The sequence below is a fragment of the Melopsittacus undulatus genome, chromosome 6, assembly GCF_012275295.1.
Source record: "Melopsittacus undulatus isolate bMelUnd1 chromosome 6, bMelUnd1.mat.Z, whole genome shotgun sequence".
Lineage (NCBI taxonomy): Eukaryota > Metazoa > Chordata > Aves > Psittaciformes > Psittaculidae > Melopsittacus > Melopsittacus undulatus.
The window spans coordinates 57091473-57114670 of NC_047532.1; the positions used below are offsets into that span (position 1 = coordinate 57091473).

General features: G+C 39.4%; 2 protein-coding genes across 12 annotated transcripts in view; one reads left to right on the forward strand and one right to left on the reverse strand.

Annotated features, from left to right (window-relative positions):
• Positions 1-23198, reverse strand: part of GIGYF2 (GRB10 interacting GYF protein 2) — a 75637-nt gene that overhangs the window by 19489 nt on the left and 32950 nt on the right. For 6 of the 11 annotated variants that reach the window (XM_031043642.2, XM_031043643.2, XM_005143052.4 and 3 more), the window contains 6 exons: positions 9054-9233; positions 3097-3314; positions 2849-3011; positions 2562-2762; positions 1897-2087; positions 1056-1215 (listed from right to left, as the gene is read on the reverse strand). In XM_031043642.2, the coding sequence (XP_030899502.1) occupies positions 1056-1215; positions 1897-2087; positions 2562-2762; positions 2849-3011; positions 3097-3314; positions 9054-9233 (1113 nt within the window). The remainder of the gene's footprint in view (positions 1-1055; positions 1216-1896; positions 2088-2561; positions 2763-2848; positions 3012-3096; positions 3315-9053; positions 9234-23198) is intronic. The other 5 variants (XM_031043641.2, XM_031043639.2, XM_031043644.1 and 2 more) reach the window with 2 other exon arrangements.
• KCNJ13 (potassium inwardly rectifying channel subfamily J member 13) lies at positions 19804-21797 on the forward strand. The gene is made up of 2 exons (XM_005143051.2): positions 19804-20281; positions 21175-21797. The coding sequence occupies exons 1-2, from the start codon at positions 19804-19806 to the stop codon at positions 21795-21797; spliced, it is 1101 nt and encodes a 366-aa protein (XP_005143108.2).

Sequence of the window (23198 nt, forward strand, 5' to 3'; positions counted from 1 at the left end):
AGGGATGGAGCAGCCACAGCTTCTCTGGGCACCCTGTGCCAAGGCCTCTCCATCCTTCCTTACATTTAAGGAAGTACTTACTCTAATAAAAAAAAAAGCTTTAGATTGTCACTGAGCAATAAACACCCAACAGCAACTAACGCACAGTTTAAAGTATACTGAGCAAATACAAACACTTCATAGTTAACATCCTGTTAAACTTAAAAGGGCAAGAAGAAAACCCTAAAGATGTGCAATACCTGCAGGTGAGATTGGCACAGATCCCACAAATAACACCCCCTCAAATCCTATCTAGAGCTCATCACTGAGGAAGTCATTCATGCTCAACAGTACTAGCAACTACTACTAAGTACAGTAAGTATGTAAATCACTGCTTAACTGCATTTTCGGGAGTCAGCTAACAACTGCTAAAACAGAGCCCTGAGACCTTCAAAAGTACCATCTGAAAGCAAAGATGTAACTATCTACATGAAAGGCTTATTCCAACTTCCATGGCACAAAAATTGGAATTTCTTTAGCAAAAACTGCAAGCATGAAACTGTTATATTGTATGAACTAATAATGCACTGGCTGCAAGTGCAAATTAAATTGAGATCCCACTCAAGCACTGGCTTGTGAAAATTTTTCTTTGCTCTAGATTCTAAAGAAATTGTCCTTCCCATAACACTTAATGTCTTCAGGCTGAGACCAGAAAGTTAATTTCAGTGTTGCTCATGGATTCTTCAACATCTACTGAACATTCAAGTTCTTGTTTTATTTCTACTACTATCTGGAAATTGAGTAACTATTGGCAGGAAACAAGTTTCATTCTAACCTCAATTTACAGAGACAGGAAATAATGGCAAACTTTATCCATGATAACTCTGGACATGAGGCATGCTGAGCTGACAGGGGTAGTGATGGACAGAAGATCTATTTTCAAAACCCAGTTCTAGAGTGGTATATTCCCTACACTGCTTTTGTAAAAACATGCATGAGTATCTGCTGGAGGTAATCTTGAAGAACTCTAACAGTTCTGTGAAACAAAAGAGGAAGTGTAAAGGGCACAGACCTACCCTGAATTTCTCCTTGTGGATCTTTGTAGTACCACTTCTGCATGGCTTCATGGAACAACGGCATTGAGGAACCCTTTGCTCTGTGCTCCTGAATTTTTGCTGCTAGTCTTTCATCATCAAGGGCACTGTCCTGCAGGTATGCCACCATCTTCTCTGCTTGCTGCAGGAGCCATCAAAACCAGCAAGGAATACCAGAGTTATATGTGTGCTTACAGATTTGAAAATGAGTGTGCCAAATACAACCCAGTGCTCAAAGCGCACCAGGAATCACAAGTAACTCAAGGACTGGTACAACTGCACCAAAAACCCTCAGTTCAGTCTACCACCATGTCAGGATCCTGAATAAGCATGGCTGACCTATTTAAGTAAAGCTTTAGAACACTTGCCAACAAGGTCCCACACAGTACCATGGTGAAAAAATAAAAAGGTTCATAGGAGCACTAGCATGAAAAATACTCTGCATCCCAGCTGTCACTAAACTTTAATGCACACAGTCTGCACTCCATTTAGGTATTTAGTTGTGGGGTTTTTTTTAAACCCATTTGACACATTGTTTTATAGCTTCCAAGGCAAATGGCAAAGCTACTTGACAGGGGTCATAACCACTAGGATCTCTAGCTATTTAATAGTGGGTATAATACCCTTATTCAGAAACCTACTACTTACGCTTGAATTACTCTCCAAAATAATAATGGAGGGAAGAAAAGCAGCTTTCAAGTATGCACTGTGGAGTGTAAAGTTTCAGCTGCATTTCTGGTTTTATGGGCTTCAAGTATTTTTTTCATTTCAAGTTCCTCCAGTCTCACGACTGTCAACAACAAAGGAATTTGAGATATCTCACCTGCTCGAGGTGTTTGAGGCCTTCTTCATCATCTGGATCAGTGGGAATGTTGCCCATGCCTGGAGCAGCTGTAACAGGTGTCTGAACTGGCCGCAAAGCAGGATTTGAGTTGGAAACAGGAGGAGAAAGATGAGCAGGAGAAGCTGTGTCTGCAGAAATCTGTGGCAAAGGTTGAGCAACTGAAGCCAGATCTAAAGAAAAGCGTTAGAGATAATGAACTAACAAATGAAAATTTACTGTAGAAAAACATTCGACAACTCAAAATTAGCATCAAAGCAAAATGATTTTCAAATCTTCCTGTACTGGTACTGTTTACAGCAGAGGCAGCCAACCTAACTTCAAGGAACAGTTTTAGTCCAAATAGGGCAGAACTCCACACATTCCAATAATCCTGTTCCCCATACCACATAAATTTGCCTATACTATCTGCTCTACAACAGTAAGGCATATTCATGACTAGCTGATGTTTCTCTAGACTGTGTTGCAAAGTGAAGTACTTGTACACTGCAAGCATTTGCGATGGCATATCCAACAAATCATGTATTTTAACCCAGTTGATAAACTCTGGCTCTTCACCTCCATATTCCAGTCCTTGCCTCTTAAGAGGCCAAGTTAATCACAATGAGTAATGAAGACTTAATAAATTTACCTAACGAGTTTCTTACCTTCCCCTCTGCTGGACATTTTGGCTGGTGGTGTGTTCTCCATTCGATTCTCTTTATCCTCTGTTTTTTCTGTTCTTTCTGGCAAAGATTCTTCCTTCCTTTCAAAAAGGCTTGTCTGCAGCAGGTCTGGAGGCTGGGATTTCGGTGGGGTATCTGACCTAGCAGCTGGTGAAGATGCTTGGACTGCTTCTTCCACTGCTTCTGTAACATTGCATGACTCTACGTAACTGAATTAACAGAGATTCTCCACTGCAGCATAGAACAGATGTGCAAGATATTCCCCTTACCTGGCACTACTCTATCTGTTTTCTCTCCCTCTTTCCTGGTGGTCTTCTCATGATCTTTGGCTTCTTCATTGTGGCTCCCTTCAGAGTCAGATCTTTCTTCACCTTCCTCCACAGGTCGGAAGTCCATCTCCTGCTCCTCAGGGATTGGCTCCTTCTGCACCTTCTACAAAGTCAACATAACCATTCACAATCCATTCCCAACAGGATACTTGCTCAAAGCAAACAAAGGGCCCAAGACAGCTGTTCACCTTTAAAGAGAGAAACGCTCCAGAGGAGTCAAAAGTTCCCATTTCTTCTTCTGCGTCTTCTAAGCACCACTCAGGGAGACTGTCCCTGTCGTCATCCATGCTGCCACTCCCACACCGCACCCGTCGATAACCCCGTTCATCGTCTCGTTCCCGGAAATCGAACTCAAACCTCCGCCGACGCTCCATGTGCTCTCGCCAGCCTGCAGAACGAGGGCCGTCTAAGGTAGGGGGAAAGCAACTTTACAACATAGTCCCAGGGGTAGTAGCTTACTTGGGAGGGTGAAGAGGTCAGTGAAGAGTTGACAGAGAAAGGACCTACAAGGTACAACCCACCTATGAACAGGCATCTTAGAGGACAAGGGGAAGAAAATGAGTACCATTAAGCAGGAGACTTTCAAATATTGTTCACTGTATATGCCCCCCCCCATTATAAATCATATTATGGGCATTATGAGGCTAAGAAAATTGGGCTACATAACCTAAAAAATGCTGGAGCACCAAACAGACCAAGCAACACCAGATACTGACTGAATTTACCAGCCATCATTGACTTAAACCTTCTCTGGCATCTTTGTAAGATTTCATGTTTACTTTGAAGCAATTTGCAAAGTCACATCCTGACCATACCACCCAGAGACACTTCTGTGCATACACATGAAGAATGGACTGCCAACTGTTCGAATACCTTTGAAAACACTGTTAAGACTCTCAAACAGTAACTTTTTAGCCATGGAATACCATAACTTGGAATGATAATACGGAAAAAAATGAGAGGGAAAACTTTCCAAATTCAAGTTTCATTTTACTTTTCTTTCTAATCTACTCAGAACACATCTTCATTCAGCCAACCTTAAAATCCTCTGACTGCAGTCATGCTATTTAAACTGTAAAAAACTTGCTGCCAAGGAAAACAAATTGGGAGTGAAAGGATTGTAAACAGCTTTCCATCCAATAGAAGCTATCTTTACCAGAAAGGTGCAAAGAAAAAATGAAAGCATCTTAATTTTTTAAGCATCTTTTCAGGAGAAAAAAAAATTAAAACAAAATTCTTTTTTTAGTCTCCGAATTTGTGCAATCAATGCAACCTCACTGCTCATCAGATGGCTACCAAAAAAAACCCATCACAGCAGAAGAGGAAACTGTGTCCTCTGTTCCATTTGCTTCATATGAATGAGGAATGTTTTCATGTCAACCCTAAGTATTTAATATTAACCATGCAAAAATCTACCTTTGTCTCACAAATGCAGAAAATGTAAAACAAACCCCTTCTAGAAGCACTATGAACTTTAAGGTTACATTTCATCAAGGAAGCACAGAAGGTTAGACTTTAACCAGGCCTTTGCTATACTATATGTGCTTACCTACAAATAATTCCACTGTATAACTTAATCCATGCTTGTAGTTATGCCTTGGAAACTAGCAACTGACATTTTTGGTATGCAAAATTGTCAAATCAATGTTCTGAGGCAATCTTTTTAACGTGATTAAGGAAAGATATAAGGCACAGTAAGCTTGCACTTATCCCATCTTTTCTGCCTGCTTTAAAGTAGTTCTTAGCATCTTAGGCCTGTTATGTCCACCTATTGTTCATCAGTAACTTCTCAAAAAGTATGTAAGAAAAGGCAAAGGCTCACTCATGCAGCAATGGGGTAAGTACTCCAGAGACCTCCCAAAACACTTCTGGACACTAAACAGCTGGACAGGGTGCTGGACCACTTCGTCTAGGCTGTGATTTTGACAAGAAAGGTTGGACCAGATGATCCTTAAGGTCCCTTTCAAGCTGGTATTCTATGAAGTAATAGTAATTTTCCACATCCTCTTCATAAAAGGATGTTACAACACAACCCACACATCCCTAAACAGAGTACTCTAGACTCCAACTTGGTGCAAATTCACGAGGTGCAGATTTCTAAGGGCTTTCTTTTCAAGCGAGTCAGACATATGAACATCTCATTAAAATACTGCTAAATTTTAAAAGAACAAAAGTATCTCTGGGAGCTACCCACAACTAAGCAGGACACAGTCTACCTACCCAAAAGAGGAGGCCTGGCACTGGAACTCCACTGATACGGCATCAGAAGCAGTGTTAACTTTACCTGCCCCCCTTCTCATACGAAAAATTAATGCATCAAAACCAGGACCTCCTTTGGAATTGGAGGGCTTTTTCCAAGGTTTAAGTGCGAGAGGTTGCTGACAACCAGGTTGCATTTCTGATTAAAACCACAGGCAGTACAGTAAGCAATGTCTGTGCTAGGTTTCCCAATACACAGAGATTAAAAAAAAAGAGCTATGGCCTGAACCTGGCAATTAGTGTACAAACAAATTAACATCTCTGCCTGTTTGCTGTCCTGGGACTCACCAATAGCTGAGCATCTCTTCTTCAGCTCTTCTACATAGAAGAGGAAAATTCAGTAATAAGAACCTTCTGTACAGCAGTAAAGGGACCATCTTGAGAATATGCATTGAGAAAAGCCTTGATTATTTATACATGGTTCACACCCTTACACCAGGAGCACATGCTCTTTATAGTGAGACCCCGAAACATGATTTTTGAAGGTGATTCTAAGTATTTTGTTAATTCCAGGTATCTTCAAAGTTCTTATTAAGAGATTTTGTTTACCATATGGTCTGCTTGCGAAGATTTAGTCACAAAACCTCCTTTTATAATTCATATATTTTCAGAGCTAGGTGGACAATCAAAAAGAAGAGGTAAGTGGAGCAGACACATGCCTTTGTTTCTGCATAACAACAAAGGTTTACAAAAGCCCAGTTAGAGTATAGTGAGCAACTCAGGTGTGAAGTACAGGGCTGCCAATCTTTAAAGCAACACAAAAGTAAAGACAAACCTTAAATTCTTACCTAAAGTTTTTTAAACAAAACTTAAGACAAAACACGGCTTTAAATTCAGCCCTATAGTATCATTAGGCACCAGTTATATGTGTGTATATGTATGTATATATATCTCAAAATCCCAAGGTAAAAGAAATTACGTTAAGCTGAATTTAGCCCTTTCACCTACAATGTAATTGTTAATTACAAGAAAGGGCTATTGGCTGCTTTAGGAAATCCAAGTACACTTTAGTCAATTATTAATAGCTATTTATCTCTTTGAAGTTATATTTCCTAATTCAGAGAACAGCTTTTCAGTGTACACTGAAACAATACTAAATACTATGCAAAAGGCAAAAGAATAGTACACATACTTTTTTGCCATATATTGTATACGCAACTATTTTTTATTTTGCTCAAGATATTTTAGCTGCTTTAAGACATTCAAGAAACACAAAACACAATGCCCCAAAACAAGTCTGCTTGATTGACTCCCTGAAAACAGAATGAACCAAGATGAATTTGACAAAAGCAGCAACCAAAAAATATTTGAGATTACAGGCTTAAAAACCAAACCCAAACCAAAACCCCAAAGCATCTATACATATTTCTCCAGTTCTGATACAGAAAAGGTTTTGTGTATGTATCTGATAAAACAGACTTGGCTCTGTAAATCTGAAGGGCAATCATTGTATGAATGCAAGAGCTGGAACAAGAGGCTTTTTAGGTAACCAGTCATTAAATCATTATAAAAGATGGCTAAAAAAAATCCCAAACAAAAAGTCAAAAACCCACAACGAACAACCCACAAAAAAAATTAAAAAGTTGGAAGCAACCAGTGAATTTAAAGCTATTTAGCATATAGTTAACCTGTCTAAAGATCCTATTTCACATCTACAATAGCAGCAATACCACACTTACTCAGAAATACTAGCAAAAAAACTTTTCCATTGTATAGGCCAAGTAAAGATTTCTTTTCATCAGACTTCCAGTCCTAAGGCACACACAGTAGTCAAAAAAGTAGAAAACCCCATAACCTTGACTGGAAAAGCTTGGTGATACAATCCCGTTTTCATGCTGCAAAACCAGACAAGTTTACATCCTTATGAATTAAGTAGAAGTACAGAAGCATTAGGCTTGTCTCAGGAGAAGCCTCAGTGATTTGCTTCTTTACTACCAATACTCAGATGATCCCTCACTTTACATGTGAGAGAAGAACAGTTTAAAAACAGCGTGGATGCACACCAGACCCCTTTAACTATGTCAACAGAGTTAACTTTAGCTAAAGAGCACAGAATCCATGTAACTATTTAGGGGCACAAGTCTACTTCAGGAGCCGCAGTGTACCCTCTTGATCCTTTGTGCCTAGTAAGAAAGCAAGATTTAGGAGCAGATTTAGGTCAGCCATTCTGCAGCAAACAGCTGAAGGAACAATAGTAATTCAAAAGCTGGAAAAACAGTGGTCTGTGGGAATCAAAGTGTTCTTTCCTTAACAGCAAAGATAATAAACTCAGGCCTGACAACTGCTATGTTCTTCTAAACTGCTCTCACCCAAAAGGAAAAAAAAAACCAACCAAACAAAAAAACCCAATGAAGCAGTACACAATCTAGTAGGGAGTATGCAAAACCAAGTGGAAGGAAGGTCCAGTTAAACAAATGACAACAGTACTCTGAAGACATTTCTCTATTTTTAGCAGGACACATGATTAGTACTATTATCTAACACCAGAATAAGTATAAAGAAACTGTTTAAGCCATGCCAATTTGAGTTAAATTATTTGTTTAAAGCAAGAATATGATTTAACACTTTTGATAGCCCTGTGGCTACTACTAACAGGAGACTTCAAATATAGCTCTGAGGGAAGCTGAGACAGTAGAGCAACACAGCACTCAGCTCAGCCTTCACCTCAAAATTAGCAACTTCTCTGCAGACTCACGGAATTCTTGGAACAGGCTTTTTATTACACCTGCTAAAACTCTTTGTAAGTGAAGTTAAGTTAATTGCTTATAGCAGCTAATATTCAAACAAGCAGTAGTATTTCCTGTGATGGAAGATGAGTTTTCAAAAGCCTCCACAGAACATCTTTCCAAAAAGATGACATGAATGAACTTCTGAACTTTACCATCTATGCTTCCTTTTAAGATAAAGCACAGACTTGTACTGACAAACAGTCCACTCCTGAGTATCAAGGAAAAGTTTGGGTTGGAAGGAACTATGAAGCTCAACTAGTTCCAATCCCCCTCCTTCTCCTTTTCCTTAGGGCTGCTCTCAATCCATTCTCTGTGTGGCATGTATTCGTGCTTGGGATTGCTCTATCCACATCCAGGAAGTTGCACTTGGCCTTGTTTAACTTCATGAAGTTCACATCATGAGGTACATCAACCATGAGATATAATCATAGCTGGCCTGATGACATGTGAACTATATAACAAAGCAGCAGGGTCTAATGAACAATTATGATCAAGCACTGGGGAAAACTACATTGCTCAAAATTTGCCCTTTAGCTCTGCTCTAAATCTGAAACATCTGAAAATACATCTAGCCTTGGGCTCACCACTGAATTTTAGTACAAGCTAACAGTTGTTTGAGAATACAATAATACATAGCTCTGGTGATGGCTAGGAACACAGATAACAATTGCTCACAATCGTTACATAGTAATGAAAGTCTTTGCGACACTGGAAATGGTGATAGATCCATTGTAAGAGCAAGTGTGGCTTTCTTTAACTGAGGAGGAAAAGTTGTCCAACCTCAGCCCAAAAATCATCTCCTGCTTCCTTTGCTTCCCACATGAAGATGTAACAGCAGAAAAGGCACAATACTTCCTTAGTTCCCAGCAGCCTTCTGCAGCCAAAAGATCCCCAAAACTAAGATGCCACAACAAACAGGACTGGCTAGCCAGATCTTTTCCAAGTAGAAAAAAAATTAAAGATTACATATGTGCAAACAGATATATATGTTTATGTATGTTTCAGCCATAGTACTCAAATACGAAGCTCCACTTTGTATTTTTCCTGCAACTCTAGCAAAGCAGTGCTGGAAAGCAGGTGCCACCACCCTTTCCTCTGCCTTCCCCATGCCCTTTCCCTATAGCCATGGCTGCGTTTTTCTCCAGATCTCCTCTCACCTGGACTGTGAGGGCGCCACCTCTCACCATCCCTCCGTGACCCAGCCAGTCGCCAGCCTCCATCATCATCTTCCCCATTTTGTTCCTCCCTGAAGATGCGCCAGTTTTCGCTCTCAGAGCGTATAAACTCATGCTTTCTCCCTGTTGTTGTTGTCCCACCTTCCTCAAAGTTTGGTCTCACTGCAAAGAAAACACATACCCAGTGAACATCCATCCCATCTTTAGGAACCTAGAAACAAAAAGGTTGAAATCATGCTCCCCTAGAGGCAAAAAAGCACTAGAAGCATTGATAGGAACCTAGGAGAGGAACAGAAGTTCATGGAAGGAAACACAAGACATACTCAGGAAATCTCTCCACACCCCTATGTACGTTGGGATGGAAACGCTAAGGAAAGTAACAAAAGAAAGCAAAGCAAATTATCACATAGGTAAGAGAGAGAAGGAAAAGACAACAGTTTAAGAGACACAGGGAAGCATAAAAGGAAAGCCAAAGTATGTAGAGAGAATAAACTGCTGTATCATGAAAAGTCTCATGCTAAATGAAAATGGGAACACAGTAAACTAAACATTGCACACATTTCACACAGGCCAAACATTTTCTACTTCTGTAATAAAAAGAATGAGATCTGTATATTTAATCCAATACAATGTATAGCATTCTCTTAAAGTTTTAGAAAAAACAGAAAATTTCAGGTAGGATTAAGAGTCAAAAGAAAAAAAACATGAAGTAATGGTCACAATATCCTGTGAATCCATCTTCTGGAGAGCCAAGGTCAGCATATTAAGAGTGAGAAGCACCTATGCAACTTCAAGGATGAGTCTACCAGGAGTTTAGTGTGCAGTCTTTTAGTTCCAAATTTACACTGCATTTAAAATAAATAAAAATTCTCAAGTACTTAATGAAGAGCAACACTGCTACAAAAGGATGGTGTGAATAACAAAAATATACACAGGACTTTCACTGTTGACTCATCCTGACATGGATACACTACTACTGAAATAATGGGGAATACGGGATTTGGGTGGGGGGATTTTGTCATCTTAGAACTCTGAAAAATGTCACACAGAAAAATATAATAGGAGGTGCAGGGAAGCCTCTCATTATTGCTCCTTTGATAGGCCTTGCATCACAGAAAACTAAAAGACAAAAATACAGAGCCAAATCAGTGGAAAGTAAAACAAGACAGAGAGAGTAACCCAGAAAGGAGCTGCAATCCAACAGACAGGATCTGCCCAAGACCCAGACAATAAGGAATATGCCTCACTCTTTCTGAACTTATTTTTAAAGTGCTACAAGAAATAAAAATGTGATTTTTTCCCCCTGCAGCACAAGACACTCAAGTTTCCTCCTTAAAACAGTCGCCGACATAAAAATGTTAATTTGCTATTTTCAGACCATAAACAGTATTACTTTTAGAGATGTAGATATTCTTTTCACCAAAATTCACAGCTATAACCTGCCACTCATGCAGTAACAATAATTCTAGAGATTTCAGACTCTACCAGTTAAGGAAAAGAAGTTATTTCTTTCCATTGTTATTAAGTTCAGTTAAGATTCTGGAGACTGGACTTCAACACTGGCAAGCCATCAGCTCACAGGCTCTGCTCTGCTCTTCCCAAGAAATACTGTGAAGTCTACTTGGCCACTGAATAGCTTGCGCCTCTGCAGCTATACACGTTACAGGCACACCCAAGGCAACGCAAGTTTTCTTAGACCTTGAGACAGCTGGGTTTGCTCCCAAAAACTGAACTATCAAAGTCTGGGTTTGTATTCTGAACTTGCAGCAAATAGCATTCCCATTTGCTGCTCTGGAGTTTGAAACATATGTCTACAGAGGTGACAAAATGTCAAATGCTGTTTGCCAGAACCAGACTCAGATGGGCTACTGCCCCTCCTCCAATTTTAAATTCTACAGCATTAGAAATATAAGAAAGAAAATAATCAATTATAAGGGATATTATTATTCTTCTGAGGATAGTATCAGCTTTGATTCTGCAATCTTTCTAAACACAGCAGCACTCCAGTGTGTCACATCAGATGACTGTTCTGATGCCACACTTCAGTGGAATTAAGAGAAACAATGCAGTATATCATGACATACTGAAGTTTTTTGGTACTAGGACACCATTGCAAGCAATATTCAAAAGACTGCAAAGTATGTGTCAAAACATATCTGACCTTGAACATTAAACATACCAGCCAAAAAACTGCTTCTTTACGAATATAAACTGGTCACAGGAAAGAAAAAAAAAAAAAAATCAAGCTAACAGAGTGACAATAAGACTATGGCAAAACTGTATATGGGACTACTCCTACAGCTTGCATTTAAATTCAGAACTTGCAAAGGCCCAGTATACTGCCTTTGCAAGCTATTCCTAGACTTGAGAACGCTCATTTCAGTTGAAATGACTTAGGTCAGAGAATCAGGATTTGGCAACATTTTAAGGATGAAAAAAACCCCTAAAATGCAGTCTATGGTTTTTCCCTTGGACTAATTGACTGGACTTCCTGAAGAGAAGGAGCAGTAAAAGGGCACCTCTGTTCAAGTCTGTCACAAAGCCAGCAATGGTGTTTACAGAAAACTTCAGATAGAGCCTAGTGGTATCCAGCCAAAAAAGCCTACAGCTGTGCAACACTGAGCTGAAGGGAGACTGAGAAGAACAAGACTGCAATTCTGGGGTGTAGCCTGTGGCAACATGTTTAGGAAGAGGACTTACTAACAGAATGGCAAATAACTTCTGTTCTCCATGCTGTCAGGCCATGTTTCCTATGACATGCTCACTGTTTGTAAAGGATAAACAGGAAAGTGATGACTTACTCTGTTTCCTCTACAGAGGAGAAAACTATAAGAGTCTATTAAGTGCTTTGACTTTTGCTCTCGTCTTTCTGCTGCACCATTAATTCCTCAAGAAGAGGATAAAAAGAAAAAACACTGCAGCTAGTGCTTTTAAGGAATTCAAATAACTTTGCCTAGGTGTGTAGCTCATTTTACAAAAGAATAAAACAAATGGCCTTAAGATGTTTCTGTAGAAGGGCTACTTTCTCATTTGGACAGTATTTGACATGTTAGGGATTCCACAGGAACACATACATCATGAAGTGACTCACTTGTAACCAAAGTCAATGACAGAGATCAGAAGCTCCAATGACCATTTCTATGTTCACACTGCCTGCCTCTCTCCATCAAATCTCAGGCTCAACAGTTGGTCTCAATGACATACAGATCAAACACCACTCCGTACCTTTTTTGCTCAACTGACCATCATCCACTGTCATGAGTATGGATGAAATAGCAAATTCAAATGAATTAACAAGAGTTCAGTTCCATAACACACACCTGGAAATCACATACTGTAGCTATCCCATCTGCTGTACAAACACATCAGATTTTCAATCCATCCAGTTGAATCAGATTAGAAAACCTGACACCATGTGCGTTCTACAGTACAAAATAGAGTTTTTAAGAAAGCATGGCTTCTTAAAAGAAGTTAAAAAGCTCTGCCTGTAGTAGAAGCTCAACTTTGCTCAAGTATAGAGTGAAAGTCAAAGGGCAAGTCACATTGTGGTTACCACAGAGCTGGGAGTCCCCTTGCACTACATTATTTGCCCTGGCTCTGAAGGTCACACCATGTCTACCACTAGTTTCAGTGCTGTGCCTGAACATGTATTAAAATGTTCTATACTAACAAAGCAAAGAATTAATGTTCTGCAATTTAGGGTTGGGGGAAGGTTAAAGAGAGAAAGAGAAGGAAAAAAAACAGGGAGGATTTTGTTTCCTAAGCAAGAAAGTCTACATTAATAAATTTTCCCAGCAGGCTTTCAGTAGTTTTACTGCAAACAACCACAGCCTTTGTTTCTCAGATCCTCTTACATCTGATGTTCAATTAAAGCCCTCACATTAGCAGCTCACCAAAGGAAAAAAGAGAAAGTGTGAAGTACGACTGCATCACAAAGCTGTCCTCAGTGTTTGGTTTAGTAGCACACAGAGTACTCTGTGAAGCCATACAGCTAAAACATCTTCTCTAAATAACTGTTCTCATCTGACAAGAGAGAAAATAGCTGAAGTGAAAGTGGTTTCACTGACTGCATGGAAACAGCAGTCCACCTACTCTGTACTGTTGCATCCTTGGGCATTAGCAAAACCCTGGGATTAATTCCATGTTTCACAAAGGAGCAATGTGGAGATGGAAGGGAAGTGGCCAGATCTACACTTTCTGACCAGCATTAAGCCACAATTCAGCAACAAACCTTTCAGCTTTTCACATGGGACTTTTAAGCTTATTCGAACCTAAAAAATTATCTTGACGAAGGTGGCAAGGGGAAATGCACGCCTTCCCCAAGCAAGTGTTTGAGGATTTCTCCTTGGCTGCTGAGGATTTGTGTTGGGTAAAGAAATGCTCCTAACAAACCAGCATTCTTTTCCACATGATCAGAGCTAACCAGCCCCCCTGCAGGCAAAATGACCAATCAAATCAGCTTCACATGCAAACCAACCCCCACCCCCCAAGCACTATAAACACAGGAGTGAGACATAAAACCCATTTTAAAAGTGATTTTTGGTGGTGTTTTGAAAAAAAAAAAACAAACCAAAACAAAAAACTCTACCAACCACTTGTGGGAAGTTCTTGCCAGTGCTGGGACCAATACCGAAGACCTGCTAAGTCCCTCTCCTGAAGCCCAGGTTCTTCCCCTTCCTCTGCACAGAAACCCTTAAAAAACTGGTAAGTACACAAAGCAATCATTTTTCTTCTTTTTTTTTCTTACTGTACAATTAGAAACTGTTCTGCCATTCTTTAATCAAAGAAATCAAAGCTGTTCTCAGGGCACACAGTTTTCCTTCTAAAATTTGCTAAATTAAGTATCATCTTCAACAAAATGGTTTCTGATTCCCCCCACCTCAAAAAGAAGGGCTGTAATCATCTGAAAAGGCATTTTCTAAAAGCGTATAGAGTACAACTAAAGGTACCGTGCAGTACTTTTTCAGGCAAATTTCAAGACAAACAGCAGGAATACCACTGTAGCTGGGTGTTACCTGGCCATGTGTTATGAAAAAGTTATCCTCACCTTCTTGCTACATTCATTGTAACTCAGCATTTAACTTCAGTACCAAATTAAAGAAGTGACCTTCACCTCTTCAGGTCTGCTTCTACCACCTATAATTACATCTCATACCCTTAACTGTTTTCAATCAATGCATTCTGTGTTCATGGGCACCAAGTATGAACTCCAATGTCCTAGAATACTCTGTCATTCCAGACAAGCCATTAGGAATTTTGCATCACACAGGGCAGAACAGCTCTTCAAAAACAGTAAGTTCACAAGAAGTGGATGGCAGCAGACTTGTATTACTTGAGATTTATATCAAATAAAACCCTCCCTCAACTGTAAATTTATTCCTCCATTAGCAATACTTAGTTTTGCATTTTAGGCTTCTCTATAAGGATTTAATATACACTAGCATATTTCAAAGCCTTAGACAACATTTAAGCAAAGTCTCAGTGAAGTTTTTCTGCTTCTATGAAGGTGGCCAGACTAGTTGTCTGTTAGGGTTCATATGGATTCTCACAGCATTTTCAGCATGCTGTACTATGTGAAAATACTTTGTACACAAAATGAAGCATTACAATGTCCCCAGTAATCAAGTATATAAGCAGCATTGTTTTCTGTATTATAATAAAAAACTGGAGCATTGGGGGGGTGGTTTTTAAGTGCATTCTGTAGTAAACTGTCATAGAAGGTCAAAAGTATGAGCTCTCACACGCTGAACTTAAAAGCACTTCCTCTGAGAAGTACTGAATTGGGCTCAACAAACTAAAGTTCCCACTTTCACAAGATTTATATGTGTAACAAGTCCTGAAAACTGTTATCTTAATTCTGCAGACTGCTTGGAAAAAAACAGTTTTGTCAAACTACTGCCATTCATCTCAGTGAGACATTAGCTATAAAACCTGAAGGGCAAACATGTTTGAAATTTTAACTGTCTTACTAACAAGTGTAGCATAAGCTTTCAACCAAAGCAGTTATTCTAACTGAACTACTTCTCACATTTCTAAGATTGTCCCCTTGTCCCCTAATGCAAATTACATGATCCAATCATGTATACTGAAAACAACTCTTCATTTCCTAATATTAATGTCAGAGCATCTCAAGGATTCCCATTCAAGTCTAAAAACAACAATACAGAGATTTTAACAGCATGAAAGTACCTTTTTAAAAGTGATAAACTTTGTTAATGCCTTTTCATTTGCAACATCTGAATGATCCCAGCTTTGAGTACAGACCTCATGCTGGAATTTGAAACCAGAACAAGTTATGCAGACCGAAGTCAACTAAAGAGCGATTGTAAACATTCGTAGAGCACCACCTGGGTTCTAATAAACCTTCAAATTGTGCTAGAGTTGTAAGCAGGTTTTGCAGTTACTCGCAGCAAACAGCAGGTCCTCTTGACTACACTGTTTTCACGATGAAGCAGTGCACTACAAACTGCCTCAAATCTCTTCCAAGGTCAGTTAGAACAGATTTTAATAAAGAATAGAAGTTGGGCAGGTAGGGCAGCACTGCAAATGTCTCCCTTGAACATTCAGGCTGCTAAGAAGGCTGCAGGTGCATTATACTGAGCTGTAAACAGGATGGAGGTGTCAAAATGCCTTCAACTGAGAAGGCAAACAAAAAGAAAATAAGCTGCTGTAAATGAGCTCCCCTGCAACCCTACCAGGCCTTAGCAGCTGAGCTTCTGCTGTCAGAAAGGCTAAGCAAAAGAAGGAAGCAACACGGTGGCATGAAGCAGCAAGCTAAGAAAGAGACATTACAACACAAGGAAGATCTCAATGAAAAAGGCAAAGCGTGAGAGATCAGTGTGCTAGATCATTAATTGAAGAAATGTAAGCAATATCTTAGAGCTTTAAGGCAAAGAGTTTTGTTTGTTGGTTTTTTTTCCCCACAAATCATTAGCAAGCCATGTCAGTTTAGAACCTGTCTGACTGCTAGGAAAACAGTGCTTTCGAGTTAATAAGGTAGTACTCATAAACCTTGCCTTGTCTTCCAAGATCACAAAGAGAGAAGCCAGAATGAGGGACAATGATGGCAAAGAGATTTAATAAGAGCTAAGAACTGACATACACACTGGAGTTGGTAACAGCAATTTAATTTTCAGTAGCCTGAAAACAGGAAGGATTAGACACACTGAAATACGTGATAAAAAACAGGTCAACATGCCAAAGGCTGTTTAGGAAAGTTATGTCTGACAGTTCCTGTCTTTTCAGACAAGGGCTATCATTTGGGAGATAGAGGGACAAGGACACCCCAAAGCTACAAGGAGTTTCACAAGTCAAGAACCATGAAAAGCAAAACCAGACAAACAGCATAACCTGAGGGTTAAGAGCTTACATTAGACAAATCTGGATTAGAAGCAAAGTATGTATTTAGCAGCGCAGAGGGACATTCCCCAACAAACAATGACTCGAAAATAAGAATTCTGTGAAGCTGAATGTCTTTCCTAAAACATACAGTTTGAAACTGGGATTAATGCAGGGACATCAAGGACCAGGCAGGCCATGGGATCAAATCAGATGGTCCAAGCTTCAATAGTTTATCACCAGCAAGGAAAGAAGAGATTGGTATTTTTCTACTACAGCATGCAAGCAAAGGAGTAGACAGAAGATAATTCCTTATAAATCCAAAGTCAGATCTACTCTTAAATTGACTCTGCTTTGGGAATACAGAGGACTAATCATACAGCCCAAGTGAACTCTTTCTTACAAGGCAGTTGTTCTTTCACCTCTTGTTTTAAACCAACTGTGTTGTTCTGTTCACAATTTCTTACCCATTTTACCAAGCCCAAGAAGTTAAGACTTACGGCTCTTAAAACAATCAAGAGCTTTTGCAAGAAAAGCAGCTTTGGAACTCAAGCTTACACATTTCCAATACCATCACTGCCATAAATTTAGATACTTAATATTTTTAACAGTCCTAGACAAGCAAAAAAAGAATTATCAAATACCTCAAATGAGACCAGAGCAGTAACCTGGTTAACCTCAGCAGGCAAAATCCCCTGCTGGGAGTCTCAAGGAGGAGAGACAGAGGACTCTGTGAAGTGTGCTGCTGAGGTTAATGGAGGTTCTCTTTCTGAAGTACCTCTGAAATCTGCCAGTAATGTATCCTCCCCCATAGAAAGATCCCAAATAACCTGACTGTGAACACTGACTAAATTTCTTCAGAGTTTTAAATCAACATTAAGAGATTATTGATCACCCCTGAAAGCTCCTTAACAAAACTGAGACCCTGCAATGCTAATAGCATTTTGCTCTGAGTAAAGGCTGGGGGACTCAAGCATGCTACCTTAGTACTGATGTGAGGAAGATCTGAAGTGTAGCTAAGAAGAATGTACCACATTAAGTATGTTTTCCCTTTTAGCTCTTGAGATATAACACTGCAGAAAAGGTTTCTGTCACAAATAAGCCAGCATCAGATTCATTCCGAACAGCAGACAGTTGTTTTGCTAACCCAAATTACTTGGACGCAATGAAACAGATGCTGCCCTCAAAATACCATGAGAACTTACAGTAACACACTAATTTTGGTTTTTGGTTTTGTGTTTTACTGTTGTTGGCTGGTTTGCATGGTGGGTTTTTTTTCCCAGGAATGCATGTTTACACCCAGAAGCAGTTTGTTCTAAGTATTTTCCTCTATTCAAGCAAAGGGAGGTGTTCCTGTGGATACTTCTTATTCTAAGATGATAAAATCAAGGCACAGTCCACAGCTCATTCTGAGCATCATCACTGTCATCTTTCCCAGAGATGCCCATTTTCCAATTCCCTCAAGGAATCCAGAAGGGCTTTTCTAAATCTTGGCACAAGGACTCTGCTGTACAGATAACTGACTAACCATCTCATTCCTGAAGCATTTAATGTTGTATTCAAGTTATTATAAATTCTGTAACATTGCAACAAGACTGAAAACTGTCATTTACAGAGCAACACAGCAGACCAAAGACCAAACTCAGGTGAAGGCTGGGGTTCAGGCTATAAGCCAAATGGCCTATGATCAGAGGAGTACCAGTAGCCTCGTACTACTAACCAGGAGAATCTCAGTAAGCCCATTGTATTCTCTAGCACAGAGAGCAGTTTTAAAATACTCCTTCTAGGAGATGTGAATTGGAAAATAAAAGTGAGGGGAAAACCCACCAAATTCTACTCAGGCAACCATCTACTCTACATCCTTTGACTAAAGAACAGACAGAGGAAAGAGCTGGATGGTTTTGAAAACCTACAGAAGGAAAATTAAAATGGAGCTAAATGTTCACTGTGATGTGAAGTGTCATACTCAGAATGAACTAAGCACAAGAAGAGCTAAAGAGTTCTGTTAGTACTAGACCTTGATATCAAGATCAAGTAAACAATCCTGAAAACTGCTGGTTTACAGGATCAAAGATTACAAGATTTCTACCTTTCGTCAGTTCATTCTGAAATTCAGGATACTTAGATATAACATGTTCAAGATAAAACTAAGCCAGCACTCTTCACAGGGGGGAAATCCAATGCATCTAGGCTGTTTGTATGCTTGTGTTATACACCAAAAAGGTCATAATTCAGAGAAAAGGTCAAAACTGATAGGAAACCAGCAAAATTGACATGTATAATTATGATTTGCAGAATTTACATATATATATTTTAAATCTCTTTTGTTCTATAAACAAGCTTCACCATAACCTTCTTCAGGTAGGCTGTACATACTATGAAGTCTCTATTTTACATGAGCCCATATTTAGTTTTAATCTGTCCAAGGTCATCTTTAAACATTCACTATTTATAATATGGATTTAGAGTGGCCAGTGTCTTTTCCATCTCTGACATATTTGGCAAGTTTTGAGGTTTAGAAGTAAACCAAGCGGCCTAACATGTCAAACACCTAAATGTATCCATTTTGCTTCCCGCATGTGCAATTCCACCTTCAACCCCTAATCCACATACACTTGCTGTCTTATTTTCTTATTTGGTCACTAACAGAAAATAACTGCTTAGGCAGACTAGACTTTAAACTACACCACAGTATATTTTCAGTATTGGTCTTATGCCCTATTTTTACCTCATCCTTACCTAAACAGCCTCAGATTCTCAGAAGCAGCTCTGCCCTGAACACTATAATTCTGCTGAACTGGACATGATGGGTGCAGACCAGATCTCATTTCCTGAGCTAGAAAAATCTGAAAGGAGTACTAGGGTTACTAGGTAAACTACATCATTCCACTAAAATGCATAAACATGTTAAAGAAATCATATAGTAAACATAATTTCTATATTATTATTATTAATAGTATTCAAAATAGCATCAGTAAACTTCTTAAACTCTGCTAAAAACAAGTTACAAAAACTGGTATGATCTGACAAAATTCAGTTTCTTTTCAGATACAATATGCTCTATTCCATCCCACTCAGCCCCAAAGAACTGAATATGAGACTCAAGTGTAAATTTAGGAAGTTAAAGTATGAAAGTTTAACTTAAACAAATAAGCAGGGAAAAATCTGAGAAGTAGTCAGATTTTTATACTTAATCTTTTTCAGCAAAGTATTACCACAACAGTGGTAAATTCCTCTCCAGGCTCCCGACTTAATCTTCTCTGGATTGCAATGTATAAGCCCTCCTTTGTTGGCTGCAGTATTTCAACCCCTGCTGATGTGTCAAAAACTCTGAACATTAGGCAAAATACAAACATGCTGCACACTTTTTCCCTTTTGTCCTCTTTTTTAGAAAATGACAACAGATATGATAGAGAGCAATAATACCAAACCCAGCGTTCCCCTCCTGACCCAAAGATACCTCAGAATGGTGACCAAGGATGGACACAGCACGTTCCAGATGGATGGTGCCCAAGGGAAAGGTCTAGCATACCTTCGAGATGCATGGGGAATATTAATAGACATGCGCTGGAGATGGATGATGCTTGTCTTTTCTGCCTCTTTTGTCATTCACTGGCTAGTCTTTGCAGTGCTTTGGTATTTACTAGCTGAGATGAATGGGGACCTGGAGCTGGACCATGATGCTCCACCTGACAACCACACTATATGTGTCAAGTACATCACCAGTTTTACAGCTGCTTTTTCCTTCTCACTGGAGACACAACTCACAATTGGTTACGGCACTATGTTCCCAAGCGGGGACTGCCCCAGTGCTATTGCACTACTTGCAATACAGATGGTCCTGGGGCTTATGCTGGAAGCCTTCATCACAGGTAATCCTCATATTTAACCTTTAAATAGAACAGCTGTAATAATTAGACTTAAGAAATTGAGCTATAAATAAATAATGATCATATTGATATCCAAAAAAATGGCTAAGTCACTACAAGAGTGATGAGACTTCAGCTATGTATTATTACAAGTTGAATACCTTTCATTACAAGACAACATAAATTAGGTAATATCAATATCTGCACTTGAGACTTCCACTACTCACTGGATGGTGTTTGTGGCAGACACCTACTTATCAAACTCATTATCTCAACATTTCTTCCATGGAATTTGTTTTGATTTTAAGGTTTGCTTTAATCTAGCTGAAGTATTTCAGTTGGGCTTTAACTCCTTGTTTAAGTACTCCTCAGTACTCAATGTAATGAAAATTTTTACAATGTCACAGCTATTCTGAGACATTTCAAGTTATGTTATTTGCAAGTTTAAATTATTTCAGAAGACTAAAAATACATGGGTTAGTCAAGTGTGTATTAAGAAAGAGCTTTCCCAGTCACAGCACACCAAGTACTATTTATTAATGATTGCAGTAAATCAGGGCAAGCTGAAATATCTCCCTTCGAACAGCTGAAGTTTACTCTCCAAACATTAATCATAGAATCATCATAGAATCAGACTGGTTTAGATTTGAAAGGACCTTAAAGATCACCTAGTTCCAAATCCCTACCATGGGTAAGGGCAGTTTAGAAAAAGAAGCATTTTAGGAAAGCTGTGCTTTTTAAACAAAAATGGGTTAATGTGATGCCAGCCTAGCAGTTTTCAAAGATGCAGGCTGAGGCTAGAAAGACTATGTCCACCCAAGCCTGCTTCTGTTTCACAGAGCTTGGAAGCTGCAGGCATTGTGCTTATATTCAGTTTGTTCTCTTCCACGATGCAGGTGCTTTTGTGGCCAAGATTGCTCGACCAAAGAACCGGGCATTCTCCATCCGCTTCACCCGCTCTGCTGTGGTGACACACACTGAGGGGAAGCCATACCTTATGTTCCAGGTGGCTAACACACGCTCCAGCCCACTGACTAGTGTCCAGATTTCTGCTATACTTTACCAAGAACAAAAGAATGGGCAGCTGCACCAAACTAGTGTTGACTTCCACCTAGACAGCGTTACTTCAGATGAGTGTCCTTTTTTCATCTTCCCACTGACCTACTACCATTCAGTCACTCCCTCCAGCCCCCTGGCTGCCCTCCTCCAAAGAGAAGCTCCTCACCACTTTGAGCTGGTCATCTTTCTGTCAGCTGTGCAGGAGGGCACAGGGGAAATGTGTCAAAGGAGAACATCCTACCTCCCCTCAGAGATCATGCTGTACCATCGCTTCGCCTCTGTGCTAGCCCGCAATGCCAAAGGTGAGTATCAGATCAAGATGGAAAATTTTGACAAGACTATTCCTGAGCTTCAAGCTGCAGCTGACTCAAATTGTCCAAGAAGGACTGACAAGGAGATCCGCATCAATGGACAGCACGTCGACAGCTTCCAGCTCTCCCAGGCTGGCCTCACAGAATAGAGAGAACAGACTGTGAACTTAGTGCTTTTTTAATTATTACATTAAACTTTCAGGTTCCATTCACAACCTTGCCTACCCTGCCATCTTCTAGTGATCTTTCCCTTTTTACTCACATCCTTTTGATTACAACATCATATGAAAAGTAAAAAGAACCAGTATGACCATGCAAGCTGAGAAGAGGCTGGATTAACCACCCAGGACAAAGGTACAAGAATCACAGTACTAATTCTTGGAAACTAGGAGAACTACCTGCTGAATTCACTACACTATGGTTAAAGCCGCACTGACCCTGAAAGGAGAGAACTTCAAAACTTCTAAAGCTCACCAAAACCATAATTAACCAGCCTGGGACAAAACAGATAGTATAAAAGAAAAATACCAGTCAAAACCAATATGAAGTCATTCAGTCAATATATTAGTTCTGGTATAAGCAACTCTGCTCATCCAAGATCCTAAATTTTCTGTTCTCCTAACTCTTTGGGGATACAGAGTTATATCAGATTTCAGATGGCCGAATTCACTCTCAGAAAGTACTGCCAACATCTCATGGCGGTGAAAAAGCACTCCTGCTGTGCTTATTAAGAAAAATTGCAAATACTAACTGTAGTTCTTCATTCTGCCAAATAGGAGAACATCTCATTTCAAGACATGTCTATGAAGACACTACCAAAAAATCTTGACGTATATGACAAATGCTGAAGTGGTGTTTTGTTTTTTTGGGGTTTTTTTTCCCATGTTTGGAAACACTGAACAAATTATTTAGCTGTAGAAAACAGGCTATTTAAATTAAGGCACTTTTTAAAAGGACCATACATTCCACGTGTTCTCACCTTTGCATTGCTTGTCGCAAGTAGATCTGACCCAGAAGGATGCACTATGTATATGAGAATTAGAACTGCATCTATTTAATTTTATGCTTTCATCACCACTATTTGCCTGTACACATAGCATAAATATTGGGACACTTAAATCAGTTTTAAAATAAAAAAATTAAACTATCCATGAGACTTCTGTACTTAAGTGCCTCATAAACCTATGGCAATTTGAATGCTGTTCTGAAGTTCCTAAGAAGATAAAGGATAAACAGAATGATGGGTAATTATTTCCAAGCTCTCAACAAAAGCAGTGCCTATTATGTGTTCATACTTGAGCAGTCTAGCATCAAAATAAAGTCATCTTTCAAAGGTAAAGACCTTCCCCACAAACCAAGACAGCATAAATAGCAGTCTTCATTGACAACAGCATAATACTCTTAGGAGCTACACTTCCTTTCAACTTCACTGAAGCAAGCAGCAGCAGGAGAAATGATTAAGGTATCTGATGGGACACTGTTTAACTGAATTCTTCTCAAGTTCCAAAACTCTGTTAACTGAAGTGTGTTCACAACCCAAAAGAGGTTAC